Below are 21,668 nucleotides of genomic sequence, written 5' to 3' on the forward strand. Positions count from 1 at the left end.
ATGACAGAACTGTTTTTCTTTCAAATGCAATACATGCTACATTATTGCATCAAAGCTCAAGAAGTGCCTCTGCCAACCCTTGAGGCTCTTCTGGTACAACAGCTATTTCACATTTAAAGGGGTCTACAATCCAACTGACAGCATGTGAAATCGGCAGCATTACCCACAGGAATTTCATTTTTACCCCATTTGGGGTAATTTACCCCTGTTCCCTGACCACTGGTTTAGATCATCCTCCTGCAATGGGTAGAGAGCAATGTAGCTTTGTGGAATAACCTGCGATAAGGCTGTTTCCAGGATGCTTCTGCGATCTCTTTCAGCTCCACTGATGGAGGAAAACGGACCGCCCATCCCCTGACCCTTTTTAAAGAGACTCAGATCTGTAGTTCTAGTCTCCTATAGGTCTAGAGGACCTAGTGCCTGCCACACTGCTATTACCAGGTCGTCAGCTGTACCATTGTCAGGACAGCCGCCCATGCTGGGGTTTCCATTATTGTTGGTGCGTTAGTCTGGGCCAGCGCTACTAGGGGAATCCCCCCGCAGTAAGTACAAAGCGCCTCCGGGTCCTGTTGTTCAATGGGTAATTTAATTTTACACTTGGAGCAAGTATAAAACTTTGCACGAGGTTCTTGTTAGACATTTTATAAGGAACAGTTACAGCAATAAAATGTAATACAGGCAATCACAAGAAATAGACAAAAGATACTAACTAATCTAGGACAGAAGTCAAAAGATAGTATCCTTGTCGAGGCTATGTGTGTCAAACAAAAGAATATCTATGCAAGTAGTATTCTATCTATTAATCTATTTGCAAAAATAAGCTTTTCTAATACACCCCTATCTAAATTATAGAAAGTATAGGAAAAAAAAAAATCAGTGGTACTTAGCCTTCTACAAGGCTAAGATGTCTGGAGCAGGAGATGTCTGTCAGCAGCTCTGCGTGTCCTCTCAGAAGTAGCTGCTGTTTTTCCTGGGCATGTGCTTTGGCACCTTTGGGAGAGTCGAAAATATCTCTGCAGGCGGGGGAGCTCTATTACCTAGCTCTCCCCGTCCAGCACCTCTGCTGTCTGCCCCATTTTTATCATAATGCCGGCACTGGCAATTTACTGCCTCTTCAATAGGCAGTAATCGCTAAATTCTTTATTGTTATGGTTGTTATGGTAAGTAACAAAGTCCCCCCCCCTTTTTTTCTGAGGAGGGGACTTGGTATCATCCATAATGTTAGCCTCCTACGCCGAATACCAGCGCTCTCTGCCACTCGTGGTAGCATTAGTAATCAGGTACAGAACAGTGTGCCAGCGGCTTATGCACACTGAGAAAGGGGAGATAAAACAAACATTGTTCTGCTGTCAGTGAGAGCCATCCGGCTCTTACTGTCTGAGAACTGTCCCCTTTCACTGAACGAGTGTGCTCTGTATAGGACAGAGCACACCTGTAAAGGAATATAACGAAATAAAAATAGTTAAATAAAACAGTTATAACTAAAGAAATTATCGCCCAGCATAAGTAAGTCCACCCACTCCCTTGGGCACTCAATTAAAACTCGGGAGGCTACAGGGGGGTTGCAGAAGAGGGGTTGTCAGCATGATACATTAACAAGTTAACTAGTTAAGTACTAAAATCCACTCCCCTCACACAACCCATGGTACAGTGTCCCCCAGATAGGATGAAAGAGAAATACAATTTTTTTTTATGCAGGCAAAACTGCACCTTCTACCTGAATTTTATCTTGAGATACTATATTCCTAAATTCCTATCGCAGACTACTGTGGAGGGGGGAATGACACAATGGACTGAAGGATATACTCACACAAAACTCTCAGCTTACCTATTCGTTGTTGGTGCAGGTGTTGTGAATAAGCCAACAGCTGTGGAGGTATTAACACTTTTCCCGGATAAAGTGCTAGGTGATGTTGAAGCAGAATTTGATACTACAGAAATTTCTTTAAGTCGTTGTTCCTGAAAGTTAGAGAATTCATGTTAAGAGTTTTGACATAATGTGTTTCTTTACCCACATTGACCTTCATTGCCTTGGGGCCCCACAAGGCTTCTGTTCTCAGCCCTCTGCTATTTTCGGTGTACATCTTATCTATTGGTAAAGTAAATTGGTCATTTGGACTGCTGTACAACATCAACTTCTGCTCCCTAAATCTACCTCTCCTGTTCACAATATCTTGTGTGAAAAGCTCTGACAGTTTGGGAATCTAGTTTCAGGAGATCACAGCTCATTTGTGTTACTGTAGAGAGCCCTTCAATAAGCAGGGTTTAGCAATAGGGCTGCACTGGAAACACTGTATTATAACACCATGCATGCAATCTGTAATCTTCTAGGAATGGACGATGCACCAGGGGGGTAATACAACAATAATGATTGAGGCACAGGCTAGCACTGTAAGTGGAGTAAATAAATTCTGTTTTTTATTTTAGATTGTGGCATGTTACCTGCTAACCAACATACATCCCAATTTAAAATATTGAAGTTTAATTTAAAGGAAATTAAAAAGTTAAAATTTATAGCAATCTAAGTTGCTAAAAAAGTAATGCCCACTTTTATTGGTTCTGCTGAAATCTCTTCAAAGAAACAACAGGATTTTCAACCACTGCATCCAATTTTCCAATGGTGCAAAAACTGAAAAATCGCATTCATATTTTTATATATTTCCATTAATGAATTTATAATAGAGAACATAAATGCAGGCAAAACCTGTAATTTCTAAACTTTGTGTTACTTAGGGTGGGTTATCACAATTCTTTGTAAATGTTTGTACAGTACCATAAGTATTATACTTTTTGTACAACTTTGCAATGTTATTGTCATTTTTTTTTAACAATAACAGTAAGAGTAATTAAAATGAAGTCTGCAATTCATAAACTGAATATGTCACAGACCGGATTCACATGCATAACTTGGGGTTGGTTCAGGACCGCTGATGTAAATGGATCTTTGTAAAATTGTACCAGCACAAATTGTTAATCATTCATTCATCAAAATAGGCAGGTATTACATTCTGAACGTCAGGTAACATTATACATTAGTAAATTAAAAGTGCCATACATACTGCAATTTTGCTGATCAATTAGATTGTTTTAAATATAACTGGGAATCTATTCCAGCTTGTATGATCCCAAAAAGATTGCTGCATCCGATCAATCAATATTTGGGAACAGGAAGACTTTTTATCAGCTAACCAGATTAACCACAGCCGAGTATGTGGTCATGGACCAACAGCACGTACCTGGATGTGTAATCAAATCTGACAAAGATTGGTTGCTGGGACAACTTGCCGAGCAGGTGGATCGCCTTGTGTATGGGCGTCTTTAGACCACTGTTTATATAGCAAAATATTTTCTTTGATAATACATTTTTTCTTGCTCATACCTTAAGTGCTTGTAGTCTTGCCTGTTCCTCTTCCAGAGCTTGCTGTCTCTCTTTTTCATCCATTTTAGTAAAAGACAAACCAGTTGTTGCAAGAGACGATACCGCACTGGACAATGTGCTAGCTCTATGAAGAAAAAATGATCAACCAACAAATGGACTTCCATGACTGATTCTTCATCATTAACCAGGATTTTCTTTGACCAAATATATTAATGTGGTCCTGTAACTTTACTATGCACAGTCAGTGTCCAGGTATCAGTGCAAAAAGGGCAAATTGATACACCTGTTCTATTAAGCGCCACTATCAAATTGAGATGCAACAGAACCAGTACAATATAATTGGAAGGTGGACACCCCTTTAGTTTCATTTTGAAAAACAATAAAATAAAATATCAACACAAGAAAAAAAAATGTGAACAAGGTGTATGTATGAACTTAGTCTCACATAGGTGCATTTGATGCAAGAAAATTTACTGCTGCTGGAGGACCCTGCTCCTTCCACTAACTCACTATCAGTCTGTAGCTTCTTGAATGCATTTTTTTTCCTCTCCTGTATGAAAACACTACTCGTCACATGTTGCCCTGCTCTCAGACCGGGCCACACATAGATCACTCTTTATTGTTTGTGAACAAACAAGTGCATTTCTATAAAAAACACACAAATATAATATATATTATAATCCAATCTTATTTAAAGTGATCGTTTTTAATCAGATCAGAATTTAAAAGTCAAGTTACAATTATGATCTGAGAAAGTAGTTAGACATTTGCAGTTGATGTATAAAATAGTTCAGTAATAAGACCAATGAGTTAATTGATCAATTTGGCCACCTAAATTTGAGTGTATTGGATTGGTTGTCATCCACACATCGAAAATAAAAAAAATAAATTAAAAAAATAAATAAAATATTAAAATCGAAAATACTATGCCCCCATGAACATTCCAATGATTTCATTTACAAGTTGTTCCTTTCCCACTTTAAAAACTAAGGGTACACACACAGGAAAGTTACGAAATGGTACTCTGACAAAAGTAAAGACACCATAAAAATGCAATATAATAAACAAACTAGGTAGAACTTTATTTTCACTGTGGCGAATGCAGAATTACAATTTGTTATAGAGAAATTACATTAGCAAAATGTTATTTTTAGGTTGGTTACTTCCCTCCAAATACAAGCCCTTCTCTCTTGGTGGGTACTGAATGCTATGCAGCTAATAGGTGGATGCAAGATCTATCTTTGTTTGATCTGCACCCATTTGATCTTGTACAGTCACGTGAAAAATAAAAGTACGCCCTCTTTAAAACGTATGTTTTTAGATATGAGGACAATTTTTAATCTAGTCCTCATGCGACAAATAACGCAGAACAGATTTTACATACCATCACTATATATTCCACACGTTATAAAACAACATGAATAAACCATGTGTGAAAAAATGGGATTTTTATACTTACGTAAAATCCGTTTCTCTTAATCTGTTGGGGGACACCGGGACCTTGGGGTATAGAGTAGGACAGGCAAACGCTGGCACTAACTTTTAGTTAAAACAAAAGCTCTGGCTCCACCCCCTCTATACCCCACCTCCTGCTAGAGGCCAGTCTATGTTTAACCAAGCCCGCAGAAAGGGAGATAGAGAAAGAAAAGAGAATAAACTTAACACACAACATTCTCTTAACAATCAAACAACATGTCAAACAGAAGGAGAAACCAGAGCGTTAAGGGTGAGCGCCCGGTGTCCCCCAACGGATTAAGAGAAATGGATTTTACGTAAGTATAAAAATCCCATTTTCTCTGACATCCCTTGGGGGGACACCGGGACCTTGGGGACATCCCAAATCTGTCTCACGGGAGGGAACGCTCAGAAGAAACGGCCCGAAGCACCTTTCTCACAAAATTTGCATCCCTAGAGGCAAACATTAAATCTGTAAAACTTTGTGAAAGTGTGTACAGAAGACCACGTGGCCGCTTTACACAATTGTTCACTGGAGGCACCATGGCGGACCGCCCAGGAAGCACTTACAGATCTTGTAGAATGCACCCATAAATTATCTGGGACAGGCTCCCCAGTCCCACTGTAAGCCTGGCGGATAACAGCCGTAATCCACCTACCAATGGTCACCTTAGAAGCTGGCCAGCCTCTTTTGTGAGCATAAAGAATCTAAAGATCCTCAGTTTTACATCACTTCTGAGATCTTTTAACATAAATTCGCAAGGCACGAACAACATCAAGATAACGAATAGAGTCATCGTTATCAGAATACAAAGAATCAGTTAGAGCCGGAATGACAATATCCTGATTCAAATGAAACTTAGATACAACCTTAGGGAGGTAGGAGGGCTTGGTTCGAAGAACTGCCCTATCCTCATGAAAAACTAGCAGAGGAGGCTTGCAAGGCAAAGCCGCAAGCTCTGAAACTCTGCGTGCCGTAGAAATGGGCAAAAGAAAAAACGTTTTCAAAGTAAGAAATTTGAAATCTACCGTATTCAAAGGTTCAAACGGTGGATGCTGTAAAGCCCTCAACACCAAATTCAAATCCCATGGAGGAACTGGAGGAATATAAGGAGGTTGAACATGGAGAACACCTTGAATGAAAGTTTGCACATCAGGTATAACAGTAAGTTTTCTTTGAAAGAAAATTGAAAGAGCCGACACCTGACCCTTAAGAGAACTAAGACGCAAACCTGCATCCAAGCCATCCTGCAAGAGTAACCTGACCAGATGAAAAGAAGATGTAGGATATGCTTTCTTTTCGCACCAACCAATATATGTCCTCCAAACTCGATGATATATTTTGTCCGAAGCCGGGTTTCTGAGCACGAAGCATGGTCTGAACCACCCGATTCGAAAAACCATTAGCTCTTAGGATCCAGGCTTCAACAGCCACACTGTTAAAGCCAGACGATGCAAACCTTAATGACAAAAGGGACCCTGGGTTAGTAGGTCTGGGCGTATTGGCAACCACCACGACCGACCTCCTGCCATGAAGAGTACGTCGGTGTACCAAGCCCTGTGCGGCCAATCCGGCGCTGCTAGTAGCACTGGAACACCCTCTCTCCACCTTTTTCAGTACTCGTGGAAGCATGGCTATCGGGGGGAAAAGGTACACTAAGCGGTACCTTCAAGGGACGGACATAGTGTCTACCACGACTGCCCCGGGATCTCTTGCACGGGAACAGTAGCGGGACCCCTTGCGATTCAACCGAGATGCCATCATGTCGACATCTGGTTGACCCCATTTCACCACTAACTGTTGAAACACCTCCGGAGGGAGAGACCATTCCCCTGGATGCAGAGTCTGCCTGCTTAGGAAGTCTGCTTCCTAATTTTCTATTCCGGGAATGAAGATGGCAACGAGTGCCGAAACGTGAGCTTCGGCCCACAGAAATATCCTGTGAGTCTCCCTCACAGCCAAGGGACTCCTGGTGCCACCATGATGGTTGAGATATGCCACTGCTGTGACATTGTCCGATTAGATCTTTACTGGCTTTCCCTGCCGCAAGTGTTGTGCACTTCTTAGGAGCGTGAAACACTGCGCGCAGTTCCAAGACATTTATTGGAAGTTTGGACTCTTTGTCAGTCCAAAGCCCCTGAAACTGAGCCTGAAGACATACAGCCCCCCAACCCCGAAGGTTGGCGTCTGTTATCAGAATCCAATTCCAAATTGAGAACAAGCGTCCCCTGGTGAGATCCTGCCTTTGTAGCCACAAGATCAGCGACTGACGCGTCTGCGGAGACAGGCGAAAAACCTGACTCACCAGATTGCAATGAGATTTGTTCCATTGCGACAGAAGTTCCAACTGAAACGGTCGTGCATGGAACTGAGCAAACTGGATCGCATCGAATGACGATACCATCTTGCCCAGAAGTCTCATTGCAAAATGAATGGAAGGTCTCCTTGCCACCAACAGGGATTTCACCATCCTCTGCAAAGCTAGATCTTGTCCTGAGGAAAGAACACCCGTCTCAGACAGATATCGAATAGGAGACCCAGAAACACCATCCGTTGGGATGGGATCAAGTCGGATTTTTTGAAGTTGATAATCCAACCGTGCGACTCCAAGGTCTGGATTACTACCTGAATATGCAACAGAAGCTTCTCTGAAAAATCTGCCTTTAAAAGTAGATTGTCCAGGTAAGGGATGATTGTAGTTCCATTGGCCCTTAGCAGAGCAGCCATAACCGCCATGATCTTGGTGAAGATACGTGGAGCTGTGGCAAGACCGAACGGGAGAGCCTGAAATTGGAAGTGCTCTGACCGAACTGCAAACCTCAACAGGGACTGATGACCCTTCCAAATAGGCACATGGAGATATGCATCTTTGATGTCTAGAGCCACCATAAATTCTCCCTGTTCCATGCCGAGAATGACCGAGCGTAAAGACTCCATCTTGAAGCTGGGCACTCTGACCTGCGTGTTCAAATCCTTTAGATTGAGAATCGGTCTGAAGGAGCCGTCTGGTTTTGTCACAAGAAAAAGATTGGAATAAAACCCCAAACCTCTTTATTCCGGTTCCTCATTCTCAATCACTCCAGAAGACAGAAGGGATTGAATCGCTTCTGTTAAAGCCAATCGCTTTCTCGGACATGACGGAAGCCCTATGGTGAAGAACCGTTTGGGAGGAAGACCGAGCAGATCAATCTTGTAACCCTGGTTCACCACTCCCCGAATCCAGACATCGGTAGTGGACTGACACCACCGATCCCTGAACCACAGAAGACGGGCTCCCACCACTGATGGCAGTGGAGGAGCAAAAATCCCGTCATGCAGACTGTTTGTCTGCCGGCTTTGCAGCTGGACTTCGCGCAGACCAGGCCTGACGTCCCTGCTGCAAACCACCTCTAGGAGTGGATGGCTGACCTCTAGAGGATTGTCCTGAGGAATATTGTCCTCGAGATCTGTCTGCGGAACGAAAGGCCCGAAATCTGGACATCTTCTGCTTGGCCGGGAGGATAGTGCTCTTACCTCCTGTTGCCTGACTAATAAAGGAATCAAGCTGAGGCCCATACAGAACACCTCCAGAAAAAGGAATGGATTCAAGAGCCTTTTTGGACTCTACATCAGCCTCCCAGGACTTTAGCCAAAGAGTCCGACGCGCTGCAACTGCCAAGGCAGAAGAGAAATGCACGCTCCAATCATCCCCGCTTCCATTGCAGCTTCTCCTAAATAATCTGTCGCTCTCTGAATCTGCTCCACTAAAGGAAGCAGTTCAGAGGACGGCCTGCCTGCCAACAAACCTTCAGACAATTGTTCCGACCAGCGATCAACAGCTTTGTTAACCCATGCTGATGCCAAAGCAGGTCTCACAGAAGCACCCGCTGCCACAAAAATGGACTTAAGAACGGTCTCGACCTTCCGGTCTGTATCATGCTTAAAAGTGGCCTGGTTAGGAAGAGGAGTAGTGGTTACCTTTGCCAACCTTGCCACAGCTGCATCAACCTGAGAAAGCGTCTCCCACTTAGCGAGAACTTCAGGGGGAAATGGATAACACGACTGCAGTCGCTTAGTCACCTGAAACTTCCTGTCTGGGGAAGTCCAAGATTTCAACAGAAAATCTTCCAAATGGGAAGAGGCCGGAAAAACAACTTCCCTCTTCTTGCGTCTTTCAAAAAGAGAGGACCCAGAAGCCTCAGGGACTTGTTCTTCAGGAATATCAAGTACCTGACGCACAGCATGAATTAACTCCTCAACACTCTGACGATCAGGTTGAACCTCCTCCACCAGAGAAGCAGCATCTATGTCAGAGCCCAGCGGTAACTCACCCTCTTCCTGGGAACCACAATCAGAATCATGTCCCAGAAGAGGGACCGACACCCTCTTCCGCTTACCTGAGGAAGACGGTGCGGCCGATTGCATCATCCTCTCCAAGAAGGAAGAGACCGCCACCAAACCCTGTAACGAGGATGCAAGACCCTGTACCCAGGCTGGTTCTACAGACTGCACTGGAGCAGAAACAGGCAAAACCTGAACTAAGGAAGCTGAATCAGAAGATGGAGCAGCTTGAGACTGTACCCTCTGAGCAAGCATTTCCACCTTATTAAATAGAGACCGATCCCAGGCAGGCTCCTCCGTGTTTGAACAGACAGCAACTCTTTCACCAGGAGTAGTCTCCGTGGGCCGACAGGTAACGCACAGAGCCTGTGCGCTTGGCTGCCCAGACAGTAACTTAACATGACATACAGCACAGGTGAAACTTAACATAGCAGCACCAGCCCTGGCATGCATAGATTTGTCCCTCTCAGACATATTCACAGAAGGGACAAAACAGTACAGTGAAATACACACAATACAGATAACAAGCAGCACACAAACTACAAGAGAAAGTGAGCCTGCAATACAGCCAAAAGCTCCCTAATGTATTAAAAAAATACAAACGCTATACAAACCACCCCCAACCCTTTACCTTACAGTATTGAAAAGGGGAGAAGCAGGAGCTTTTTAAAATGGCTGCCTATTCTGGTGTCTGCACACAAGGAGTGAGAGACTACCAGGGGGGAAGTGCACAAGAGGAAAAAAACTCCCCCCAGGGCCCAGCTCTGGACTGGCTATCGTCCAAGAATGACAATCACCTCAACCAATCCAGAGCCTAGCAGGGCTCAGAGACAGGTACCCTTGCCTGACCCTGTCCCCTGAGCTAAAAATAGAACCTTATCTTTACCAAATTAAAAAGACTGCTTTTAGTAAAAAACAGCCAGCTCAGGGAACCCACTGCGATTTCTACCCTCTCTCTCTCAGCACTATGCAGAGAGATTTACTTACCTGCCTCCAACCCTCCAGACACAGTGTGTGCCGAAAGCATGCTCTCTGTACATGGAGGACAGACACAGCCACCAGCGACTGAGCCTGACTCCATGGAGGGTCAAATATTCGGCAGAGGGAGCAGGTAGACAAGGAGGACCTACACGGCACCTCCGCTCCCCCTGCCCTTCCCCCCCCCCCCCCCCCACAGACAGCAGTCAGTGCTGTGCGCTCCACAGACCTCCCCATCGCTAGCTCACACTCTCCCCGCCGGCCGCAGGAGAGCAAACAAAATCATCAGCAATGTGGAGTCCTAACTGACAGCCGACTACGCGGCTCAGCGAGCCGCCGGCTGTCAGACCCCAGAGACCACAGTCTCCGATACATATAAAATAAATAAAAGCTGGGGAAAAAAAAAAAGCAAAAACGGCTGCTAAGCAGCCCCGTACACAGCCCGCTCACCGGGGACTTAAACTCGACTGGCCTCTAGCAGGAGATGGGGTATAGAGGGGGTGGAGCCAGAGCTTTTGTTTTAATTAAAAGTGAAAGTGCCAGCGTTCACCTGTCCTACTCTATACACCAAGGTCCCGGTGTCCCCCACAGGATGTTAGAGAAAGCACACCTAATTACTCAGTTTCTTATAGAACCAAGCCTTTAGAAGAAATAACTCAATCTTTTGTTTTAGTTTATATATATATATTACATCATATTTGAGGAATTTTGTATCACTCTTCCATTAAACACTGCCTCCGTCCATTGATGTTTGAGGGTGAAAGTTTATCCACATCTCTCTTAAGGTTCTGCCACAGCATTTTAATGATGTAGAGGTTTCGACTTTGGTTTCACCATCCCAAACCTCCATTACTTTTTCAGCCATTCAGTAGTAAGTTTGCTGGTGTACTTAGAATCATTGTCCTCTTGCACAATTGAATTTCTTCCAAGTTTCAGTTGTTGGACAGAAGAGCACAAATCTTCCTGTGAAATAGTCTGGTATAAAGAGGTGATCATCTTGGACGCAAAAAATTATGAAGTGTTCAGGACCTTTGGCTGCTTGATGGTTGGTATAAGATTTTTGAAGTGAAACACCGTGTTTGGTTTCCCCAAACATATCATTGTGCATTAAAGAGCAAAAAACTCTGGTCTTATCTCATTGTTCTAAAAGTCTTGTCTTTTGTTCAGATGAAACTTGGAAACCTTAGCCATAGTGTATTGGGGCTTTCCCCTGACTACCCTTTCATGAAAGCTGTACATTTGATTAGACCATTTCTGACGTAGAGTCATGAACTTTAACATTTGCCAAGTTAGCCACCTTGAAAAACCCTGAATACAGTTTGAGTTCTTAGCAGTCTTTTGTAGAATTATATAGCCTGATCTTTGGCTGAATGTGCTGGGATGCCCACCCATGGGAAGATTAGTAATGGTCTTTAATGCCTTTCATTTGTAAATAAGGTCACTCACTGTAGATTGAGGACTGCAAATAGTTTGGAAGTTGCATTATAATCCTCTCCAGACCGATGGCAAACAAGATTGCTTCTCGGAGACCATTTGAGAAGTGTCTGTTCCTTGGCATACTGTTACCACAAACCTAAAAGCTCCAGACTGAAATGCCAAATGTCCTGCTTTTATAGAATGATCGTAGCACTTTCTGGTGATCAAATAATGAAACACTTGCTTAGTAGCACCTGACTCAAATTACTACCTTTACCAACTTGGAAGAATTAAGAATGTATTTCTTGCACACATGGCATCTTCATGTTGGCTTATTTTTTGTTGAATAAATAATGCAAAGTAACATCCGTTCTGTGTTAATCATCACATACATTTAGGACTTGGTGAGGATTACATGATTGTTCATAATAGGATATGGACAAACGTGGATTTGAAAGAGGGTGTGTTTTCATTTTCACATGACTGTACATTTATCTCTTTTCATTACTTATTTTGCTTTCTACAGTCAACTTTTTCAATATTATTATTAGTGCTTTAGGAATGGAGAACTGCTCTTAATTGTTCGGTCTTCATTCCATCTGTTCTCTCTTGTGCAAAACCCCACAATGATACTATTTTCAAAAACATCCAATGTCATTTGTAACAGCCCATAAAATGTGGTGTAAGCTTAAAGAAAAATCCAGCATTTTTCAACCTGTGGTACAAGTAACATGATGCAAAATGGTTGAGACACCCTCGTTAAGAAGAGGACATCACGTTCAGTGCAACTCACCTGCTGGCTGCTGAGAATTCCTTTGTTTTTTTCCCCTCAAGGGATGCCAAGTGCTGTTCAAGTGCTTCCAGCAAACTGCTGGGTGCCTGTAGGTGAACAGTGACCAGTTACCCACAGATAGAAAGGCCAACCCAGTATATTTTAAAACAGAAGAACAACTATCTGTATTTAACATTGTTTTTATAATACTTCCATCGAGAATAGTGGCTATACGTTGCAATCACATAAATCTAAGATATTTTCTGTATTTACATCTGTGTGTCTGTGCAAGAAGCATTTTACAAGATACAATGTAGACTACTCGGTATGGGAAAAAATTAAGGAAGAAATTAGACTGAAAGGAATTTCTTCAGATATTTTCAGTATGCATTTGCTGAGAAACTATAGATTGCAAACTTTTGCCTCTACTTAGATCTTTGAGTTACAACACGCTCAACTAAAACTTCACTTACACAACAAAGAGACCCAAATAGCATTAAAGGCTTATAATGTGAGCCAGCTCAGTTAGCCCATCACTTAAACTGCTATTAAATACTTAACCAAGTTGTACTTTGCTATTAATGTACATTTCACCCCATCTTTCCTAAGAACACCTAGGACCGATAGCTCTGCCATTTTTTTAGTATAATCATCATCGCTCATTACATTAATTTACTTGAGAACATATACACATGGAAGGGCAAAATACAAACTTTAAATTCTATAAAGCTTGATGCATCAATAGTCTAACAATAGTTCTCAGAAACCAAGTTTATACACGTAATTACATTTTCAACTTAATACAACTGCAAGAGATTGTATGTAAAAACTTACAAAGAAACAGCACTCATTGTCCAATTTGCCCATTATTTCAGTAAGAAAACAATATGACGCTGTGTTAAAATGGGTAACTTCTGAATCATGGAAAGCTTCTTTAATAACTATTAAACAAAGTGGATATCTGAATTCACCAGTTCACATGAATGAGTTTCCATATAAAATGTATATGGAAGAGAAAGCTTCTCAGGAATATGGCTTATGGGTAAATCAATGAAAAATAAATGAAAGAAAAAAACAACAAAAAACACAGAGGCGTGGAAGGAATTTGAAATGAACAAGTTTAAAATGACCATGAAATGCACACTGACCTGAGTAAGATCTGGAATGTCACCCTGATCAATTCCAACTTGCTGAGTTCACAAAAAGGGGGAAAAGAAAAGTGTACATTATTTCATGCAGTGGCAATGGAGAGTGCTGTGGGTTCTGAATGCTTACACACACACACATTATGAAGGTAAAAGGGGCTTTACTAACTTAATGGACTGGTACAGTGGCACTTGCTGACAATAATAACAAAAAAAGACCCCTCCCCCCCCCCCCCAAAAAAAAAAAAAAATATCAGGCAATTTTGTTCTTGCAAATGTCCAAACTTTAATACTGCGAACATCATGCAATTGTCAGTAATGCAATTCAAAACATACATAGGTGAATCAAATGTTATCATTAATTTGGCAAGGAATAGTGTGTATAAAGAACAAAAAGAAAACAAAAACTTGCAAGATGCTGTTCTGCACAAGACAAAACCTGAAGGAAATTAAGAATGGCAGCAAGCTGTAAAGTATTTGCTGTGTGGTATTGGCTTTGCATTCAGTGACAGTTGGCAAACCAAGATTATTTTGCAGCATTCAAATCGTATCATGCATGACACATGCTACTGTACCAGTGCCAAGAGCTAAATAAAGCCCCTTTGATGCAGGAATGGCGATACTGACCTCTGCTACCTTGAGGAATTCTGACAGTTTGGTCATTCGAGCAAGAAATTTCTTATAAATATCCAAAGCTTCTTTACACTGGTTCTTTTTCATATCAAAGTATTTTTCTACATTGAATAAAAGAACAAATGTTAAAAGTGCGCTTTATGAATAATTGCACAATAATTAAGTGATGCAGAAAACACATTTAAAAACAATTAACAGTAGACTGTCTAGTTACAATTCCAAAGCCTGTGAATAAAGCAGTTTAAACAAAACCTAAGTGATCTATTTCTTCCCTCCTGTGTGTAATATTAAATGAAACTTAAACATTTAATAATGAAATGTATGTTTGTTCAGTAATAACCAATTACAGTATTAATTTTTGTATTTCATGATGGTTCACAAACATATCTATAAGGTCCCTTTCTACTTACCATACAGCTTGCTTTGCACATTCTACTTACTAAATTGACATTTTTTTAGACTATAACCAATTGAAATGTATTTTTTTTACATCTCTGTATACATGTAAATGTATATATAAATATAATTACTATATATACACACTTGTTTTATATTAGCATTCAGTTTTAAAGTAAAATTATTTAAAAGCACCTTTCATCAATCATAAAAAAAAAATAAAAAAAAAAAAATGAAATGGTCTAGTTTTAATAAACATTTGTTGAAATATAAGCTCCTGCCTCCTAAAAAGTTGGAGGGCCGCTTACAGCACTGTCATCCAACCCCAGTTCCCCTCTCTCACCAGTAGCTCCACATCTGGTGACAGTAGTCACCATTTTCCTCACACGTGGGGCTGCAGGAGGAAGGGCAGGAGAACACATAATCCAACCAGTGTTCTCTATCTCCTGCAGTCATGGTAGAGGAAGTGGTATAAAGAAAGATAAGAGTAAGCTAAATGGTGAATTCTTCCTCTTGATACAGATTCTATTCCTAGAATGTGCCTCACATATGGCTGCAGGAGGAAGAGAACAGTAGCACTTGTCAGCGTGCAATTCCTCATGTAGTTACTCTTTGAGGAAAGAGGTGTCTCCCCCAAAGTATAGTGGTACTGAGAAGGGAGAGACGGTCGGCTGGAGCCAGGAGGCTAAGTAAGAACCTTGTTTCTGTCCCTGCCAGAGTTCTGAAACCTTACACAAGGTTTTCATCTCACTTCTTTGTAGGAATAATCCTGACTGTTATAGGTGAAATGCTTGCACTGCAAAGCAGAACAAGAACCTACAAAAGTGTAGTGATCATGCTTGTTTGAATCCACCAATCTTTACAAAAATGTCTTTAAGCGCCCACATTGGTCTTTCTTTTATTATTTTACAGCTTTCCAACATGATTTTTTAATGATTTTTACAGAAATATTTTTATAAACTTTTGTACAGAATGGCTTTTGAAGAGTCAACATTGCTCTTTCCATATAGTGCATTTTACTATACGTGTGTAGGTAGAAGCATTTTAATCACTCATACTTTTGTTTAAAGGGGAAGAGGGTGGGAGGGAGTAGAGGGGGCTTTTGAATACAACTTAAAAGGTGCCCAACTGTGTGTAAATAAGCTCATAAAAACCAAGCACTATTTTTACATTTACTTTCACAAACACAACATAAAGGAAGAAACATTTTGATGTTAGTATCCCAATAGCTAAACCACTAGACAAACACTCAGACCTATAAAGCCATCTATTTACAGATGTCGGTATTAGGAAAGGAATGGGACAGATAACATGCTGGACACAGGGCTAAATGTTATACCTTTAAATAAAGACACACATACCTAGCAAATTAATAACACCTTCATTGTAGGCAGCAAACAATCGGATAGAATCCTTGAACAGCAGCATGAAGCCTGTATTTATAACACCATTTGTTAACTCATTTGGGTTCGCCTTAAAAAAATAAAAAAAAATGTAAGTAAAGCAAATGGAAACACAGTAATGTTACAAGGTCAGAAGAGAAGCATTGTACTCTTACACCTACATCAAAGTCCAGAAGCGCATCAAGCTGGTTCTGAATGATAGGAAGGGTTTTCAACAGTTTTTCTGTAGCCATCGTTCTCATCACCCCATCTATCCTGAACCATGTAAAAAAAAAAAACAACAAAAAATAAGTTGAAGAAACAAAGTAGTCATCCATCAGTAATCTGAAAAATGAGTGGTAACATACCCTCTTTTCATTTTGGTAAAGTCCACTGCTACAAGTCTGTAGGATAGGGCTTTTTCATTTAAATATCTGCTGTAGCGTCTTATGAAAGTTGACATATCATAGCCTAGAAAACGTAAAAGATTTTATTTTTTTTAAAGCAAAAGGAGTGAAGATTACATGTTGACATCAAAACAGTTGATCATCTGCATGCAATTCTGATTTCATATAAATAGTAACAAGCATGAAACTGAATTTTATATTTATATATTAATATTATTCACAATCATATACACACACACAGTCATGTGAAAAGGAAAAGTAAACACTCTTCCAAATCTGTGTTTGTACTTATCAGGCCATAATTAACAATCACCTAGTCCTCACAAAGTCTAAATATTTTATAAATCTAATGCGTGTCAAACAACAAATGCAACTTTTTAATTAATTATTAAAAAAAATAAAAAATAACAGAAGTACAAAGACAATATGCTTAACATTTCATGTAGTGCACTTGAAAATATTGCTGCTTGTCTGTTTTATTCAATTTACCTCAATCAACCCTTCCTGATGCCTGTCACAGACACAATCAACTGTTCGACAGCATTTGAAAAAAATCATATGAAACTGAACTATAACAATCTAATAAAAAGGACATTTTTTTTATTAATCAAAAACTTCTACTCACTCATATCTTACAAGGAATAATTCACCCCAAAGACTTCTAAAATACTAGATGGTATATATTTAAAAGTAGGGGTGCATTATCTTAAATAAAATTGCTTATTTTGCATCAGATTTGGTGCCCCGGGGAAGTTTCGGTGGAACCCCCCCACCAGGCTTGCAGCAAATAGGAGACTGGAAACCTTGGACCATTTAAGAGACTTTATCATCATCATCATCATCTATTTATATAGCGTCAACATAGTCCGTAGCGACCTTATGGTTCTGGGGAGTCAGGGATAGAGGGGCTCTTACTCTTTAGACGGGTTGAAGTTGAAACACATGTGCACTTTTTGTGTTTTTACTTTTTGGCACAAGGGTGAGAAAAGCACCATCCCGGGGCTTTCAATCACAAGCAACTTTAAACAAAAAAAAATTAAAATAAAATGTTTTACATTTACCTTGCATAGCACCTTTATCCAAGTAGTTGTTGAGATTAAATAATGTGTTTCTGGATGCAAGATATTGAATGAATCGCTGAAGAGAAGAACACAGAGATAAACACACTGCAGAACAACAATTTAAGCAATACATGATTTAATTCATGAAGTTTCCTGTACAATGGGTATTAAGACATCTAATAACAATGCTTAGTATCCATACAATATCTCTCACTCTTTTTGGATATTTCTCCTCCAATTGCTGCCTCCAATAAATTAATTAAGTTTACCATCTGATACATCCACATGTGAGGAAGAAACCCATAAGGGTTATTTGTTCTTTTTCTCTAAGTCAAACGATCTTCAGACATTGGTTAGCAGAGGGTATCTAACATTCTGCGTCAGACCTACAGAGAAGTGCAATTTTTAATAACTTGCTGGCTGCCATTTATGTATACCTGCCGCCCATTTAGCTTTTCCTGTCCGTTCTGGTTTAAAATTACAGTGGTGACCCAATCCTTGCAGTCTGTCAAAGTATTCACCAGTTTGCATTGTCAATCAGTAAGAGAGGCATTATACCGGACGCTGGGTGGAAAACTAGCTGGGTTGAGGGAAAGGGAAGGGCTTATTTTTATATCTCCAGTAAAGAGATACAATAAAAACACATGTGAATGTCTTTGTAAATCTAACTAAAACACTATAGTTTTGGAATAGCCCGTCACAATGTGCCACCGTCCGCTCTCAATTTCAGGTAACTGGGAGTTGCTAGTAGGGGACCCCCTACGGAGAAGAGCTACAGATATAGGAGACAGAGATATAGATAGAGATATATCTCTATATTTATTTTTTCAAAAAGGGGGTTGTGCAAAAGAGGACTATCCCTTTGCTATAAAGCACCATAATCCATGTATGTTTTCACTTGTTTCTTTGATGTGTGTTTGTAATGCATCTTCCCAGCTCTTGCAAGTGATGTGATGCAGTATTGTCATTATATTCCTGAGCTTGTTCTCTTTGCTGCTCTATGCCTTATCCTTCCTCTGTTTGTATAAGTAGTTAAAAAGGAAACATCCACATGGGGACTATTTTGTCCTCCAAAACAGATGCGATAGACCGATAGTATGTATTTCCCAATATTCTCTCTAGCCAGCACTTCTGAAGACACCCAGAATACTTTGCTTTTTATGCTGGGGATTTTAAATAAGCCGACATTTGCCAATGTCAGAGCGATGGGAATAGCACTTATGCAGAACTACATATCATATTCATCACCTATAGAGAGAAGGCTTTTAATTTTTGCAAATTCAGATACCACTAGATACACTCTCTAGCAGAGTAAATCTAACCAATAATACTAGGTAGGGAATTACAAAACAAAATCTATGCAGGGTGGTTCACGCCATGAAGAGAAGTAAAACCCTGGTCTCAGGCACCACCATCCTAAAAGGTGGCAGAGACAGTGTTCTGACATTGGCTCCTTGACTCCAACATACTTCTCCCCACCTCCCCCAGCCCTCCAGTCACATGTAGCGCTACAATAATAGATTGCCGAAGAGCCTCCTGTGCTCCTACATGCAATCACTGTAACAAAGTGATTGACCATGCACGAGCACTAGGGAGAACCCCTACTCCACTCACCAGGTCAGTCACCAGGCTTGTTCCTGCAGTAATCAAACTGTATGGACATATATGTGATGGACAAAAGAAAAAATGACTTGGGCAGCAAGCAAAATTTAGCTTGGACAATTGTACTACCTAGAGAGTAGATAATACCATCTAGAGAGCGGCAACTGGCATCAAACACTTTCAGAAAATGCATTCATCCAACCTTTACTCAGATCTATCTGTGAACATGTGTGCCACTTTTCCCTATACGTGCAGTTGAATGTGCAGAGTCATATCCTAGCAAACGGATGGAGAGGAGATGCACTGGGAAAAGAGTGAGAGGATGTACACAACAAGCAGTGCATAAATCAGTGATGGACAATAAGAGGCCCTAGGGCCACATGCAGCCTGCACTAGCTCCTTCATGCTTTGATATCCGATTTCTTTGAGATGGCATGTAACGCTGGTTTATCTTACAATTAACTTATCACTGACATTAAGGATGATGTGCAGCCCTTTTGAAGGTTAGAGGACCGCACTATGTGACCCCTTAAGTGTATCAAGTTGCCGAGATAAATAGTAATTGTGGCAACCCCTAATAAAAAATAAACCCTAGAAAGTCAGTAATAAAAACTATTGATAATAAGGTCACATACCCACCATTATTGTTAAGTATATCACGTTTTCTTAAAGTCTAGTGAACATTCTTTAACACCAATAGTCCAAAAAATGTTATTAAGTTAATAACCTGTACACACACAAACTTTATAATAACCATCAATTATGACATATATAGCTTTCACCATCGTGAATACTCAGTAAAATAATTTGCAGTTCTAAAGGAATGCTCATTAAGTACAAAGTGCGCTATGCTCTAGGTAAGCTTTAAGGAAACACTTCTGATGCTCTATTAATAGGGAGGACAAAAACATATTTACGTATATGCTTTTAACAGACCCTATATCTCCAGCCCTAACAGTTTGAACCAATCATGGGAAAAAGGCAGAAAGACACAAAAAAAAAACCAAAGAAAAAAAACACAGGTAGGGTATCACATTTACAAATGTATGGCATTAGACAAAAGACAGGTTAAATGAACTAGTCTTACCTCATTACCATACATCATAAGGTGATGAGTTGTGATAAGGGCTTTGAAAACTACAACCCAGCTACCATTGGCAGTCCGTTCAAATAGAGTGTCAGCAAGCTGTGGTATGTTAACGTTCATTTCATTTGTACACTGGATTAGATCTGCCAAAAAAATTGTATAGTTTTAGCATACTACAATCATTAATATAACAAGATGGCTAACACAATAACAAAATAAAAAGGACATACTACAAAAATCATAATGCAATAACCCACAATGTAATAAAATGCTAATGGATTCATCAACTGGATTAAACTTATTTTACTGATAAAGTGTAAAAAGGAAGCTGACATTTTCAAAATTAAGTGCTATTCCTAAGGTTTTGCAATAAGTTTGGATTTTATAAAAGGAAATACTGTGGAAGTAACACAGATAAGTGAAGTACATAATAAGATAATGTAAACAAATGGAAACAAGTACAACAACAACAAAAAAAGCAATATGATCCAAGTTTTATTTGGGGAGGGGGCAACTCCGGCCACACACTTAACATCTACACGGCTCAAAACTTAGCAGGCAAAGGATGCTATCTGGCCGCTCCGAACGTGTTTTAAACACCATAACTCCCAATTGTTCCGTTTGAGAATGTTTGTCCCGACTCGCAGGAAGTTGACAGGTACGTACGTATCTGCTCACCAGGCCAGCCAATCACCAACCTAATAAATGTATGTTGGCGCTTTAAAAAATTAATAAATGCTAATGAGCCAAGAGACTGGCACAACGCAGTTTAAAAATGGAAGTAAAGCTGCTATTTCACATTAATATCTATCAAAGATTGTGCATTAGTGAGCTTAATAAAATGCCTGACAAAACTGGTGCATTTACAGTTTGCTAAATATGTCCAGCATGCTCTGTATCACTACTCTGCAGCAGCTTGCCTTGTTAAAAGATTGGTGCTCCTCCAACCAGACACACAGCAAGTGACAGTGATTGGAATAACCTGGCTTGATTTGCAGAAATGCTAGTGATGTCACAGCAGTACAGATTCTCTAACAGGTCAAAGAGCTGAGACCACCAGGACATTGTCCTAGAGATGTGGGAAGAGCTCCAGACTACAGGGACAGGACAGTTCCAGTTCTGTGCCCAGGAGTTATATGGTTTGACTCTGGGGTACACGATCAGCAAAGAGAGAAACTCGGCAACATCAGAGACAAATCTAAATATTCCCGGAAATAAAATTTTAATAGCAGCCTTTACTTATGTAAGAATCCCCCACCTATTTTGCCTAGTTTTTCCCATATAATGACCGCAAACTAAAATAACCTCCTATTTATTCAGATAATGTAAGTGGATGTGGCTATTTTGTCCATATATACATATTAAAAGTATCAATTTTGAAAAAAATGCCTAAAATTCACAATCAAAATTATAAGGATTGACCCGACCACAACATTATCCTGTGATGGAATGAGTGAAAACATCAGATTTCTCCAACTTTATGCACAATACATTATTTGAGTGTTTTAGTCAAGGACAGCCGCTTCTTAGACTTTGTCCACAAGATAGAATATGCGTATTTCGTATTTTACTGTATGTAAGGAATACTGAAGAATATACCACACTTTTTCTAAAGCTGCAGTAAAAATACAGGA

The 21,668-nt window shown here is 40.3% G+C and overlaps 1 protein-coding gene across 2 annotated transcripts in view; it reads right to left on the reverse strand.

Annotated features, from left to right (window-relative positions):
* Positions 1 to 21,668, reverse strand: part of LOC142100660 (phosphatidylinositol-binding clathrin assembly protein-like) — a 65,996-nt gene that overhangs the window by 38,213 nt on the left and 6,115 nt on the right. For both annotated transcript variants that reach the window (XM_075184362.1, XM_075184363.1), the window contains exons 2-11: positions 20,035 to 20,177; positions 17,346 to 17,421; positions 16,246 to 16,348; positions 16,060 to 16,153; positions 15,857 to 15,968; positions 14,094 to 14,200; positions 13,470 to 13,511; positions 12,343 to 12,428; positions 3,380 to 3,503; positions 1,829 to 1,959 (exon numbers count right to left, since the gene is read on the reverse strand). In XM_075184362.1, coding sequence (XP_075040463.1) covers positions 1,829 to 1,959; positions 3,380 to 3,503; positions 12,343 to 12,428; positions 13,470 to 13,511; positions 14,094 to 14,200; positions 15,857 to 15,968; positions 16,060 to 16,153; positions 16,246 to 16,348; positions 17,346 to 17,421; positions 20,035 to 20,177 — 1,018 coding nt within the window. The remainder of the gene's footprint in view (positions 1 to 1,828; positions 1,960 to 3,379; positions 3,504 to 12,342; positions 12,429 to 13,469; positions 13,512 to 14,093; positions 14,201 to 15,856; positions 15,969 to 16,059; positions 16,154 to 16,245; positions 16,349 to 17,345; positions 17,422 to 20,034; positions 20,178 to 21,668) is intronic.

The sequence above is a fragment of the Mixophyes fleayi genome, chromosome 9 (assembly GCF_038048845.1).
Source record: "Mixophyes fleayi isolate aMixFle1 chromosome 9, aMixFle1.hap1, whole genome shotgun sequence".
Lineage (NCBI taxonomy): Eukaryota > Metazoa > Chordata > Amphibia > Anura > Limnodynastidae > Mixophyes > Mixophyes fleayi.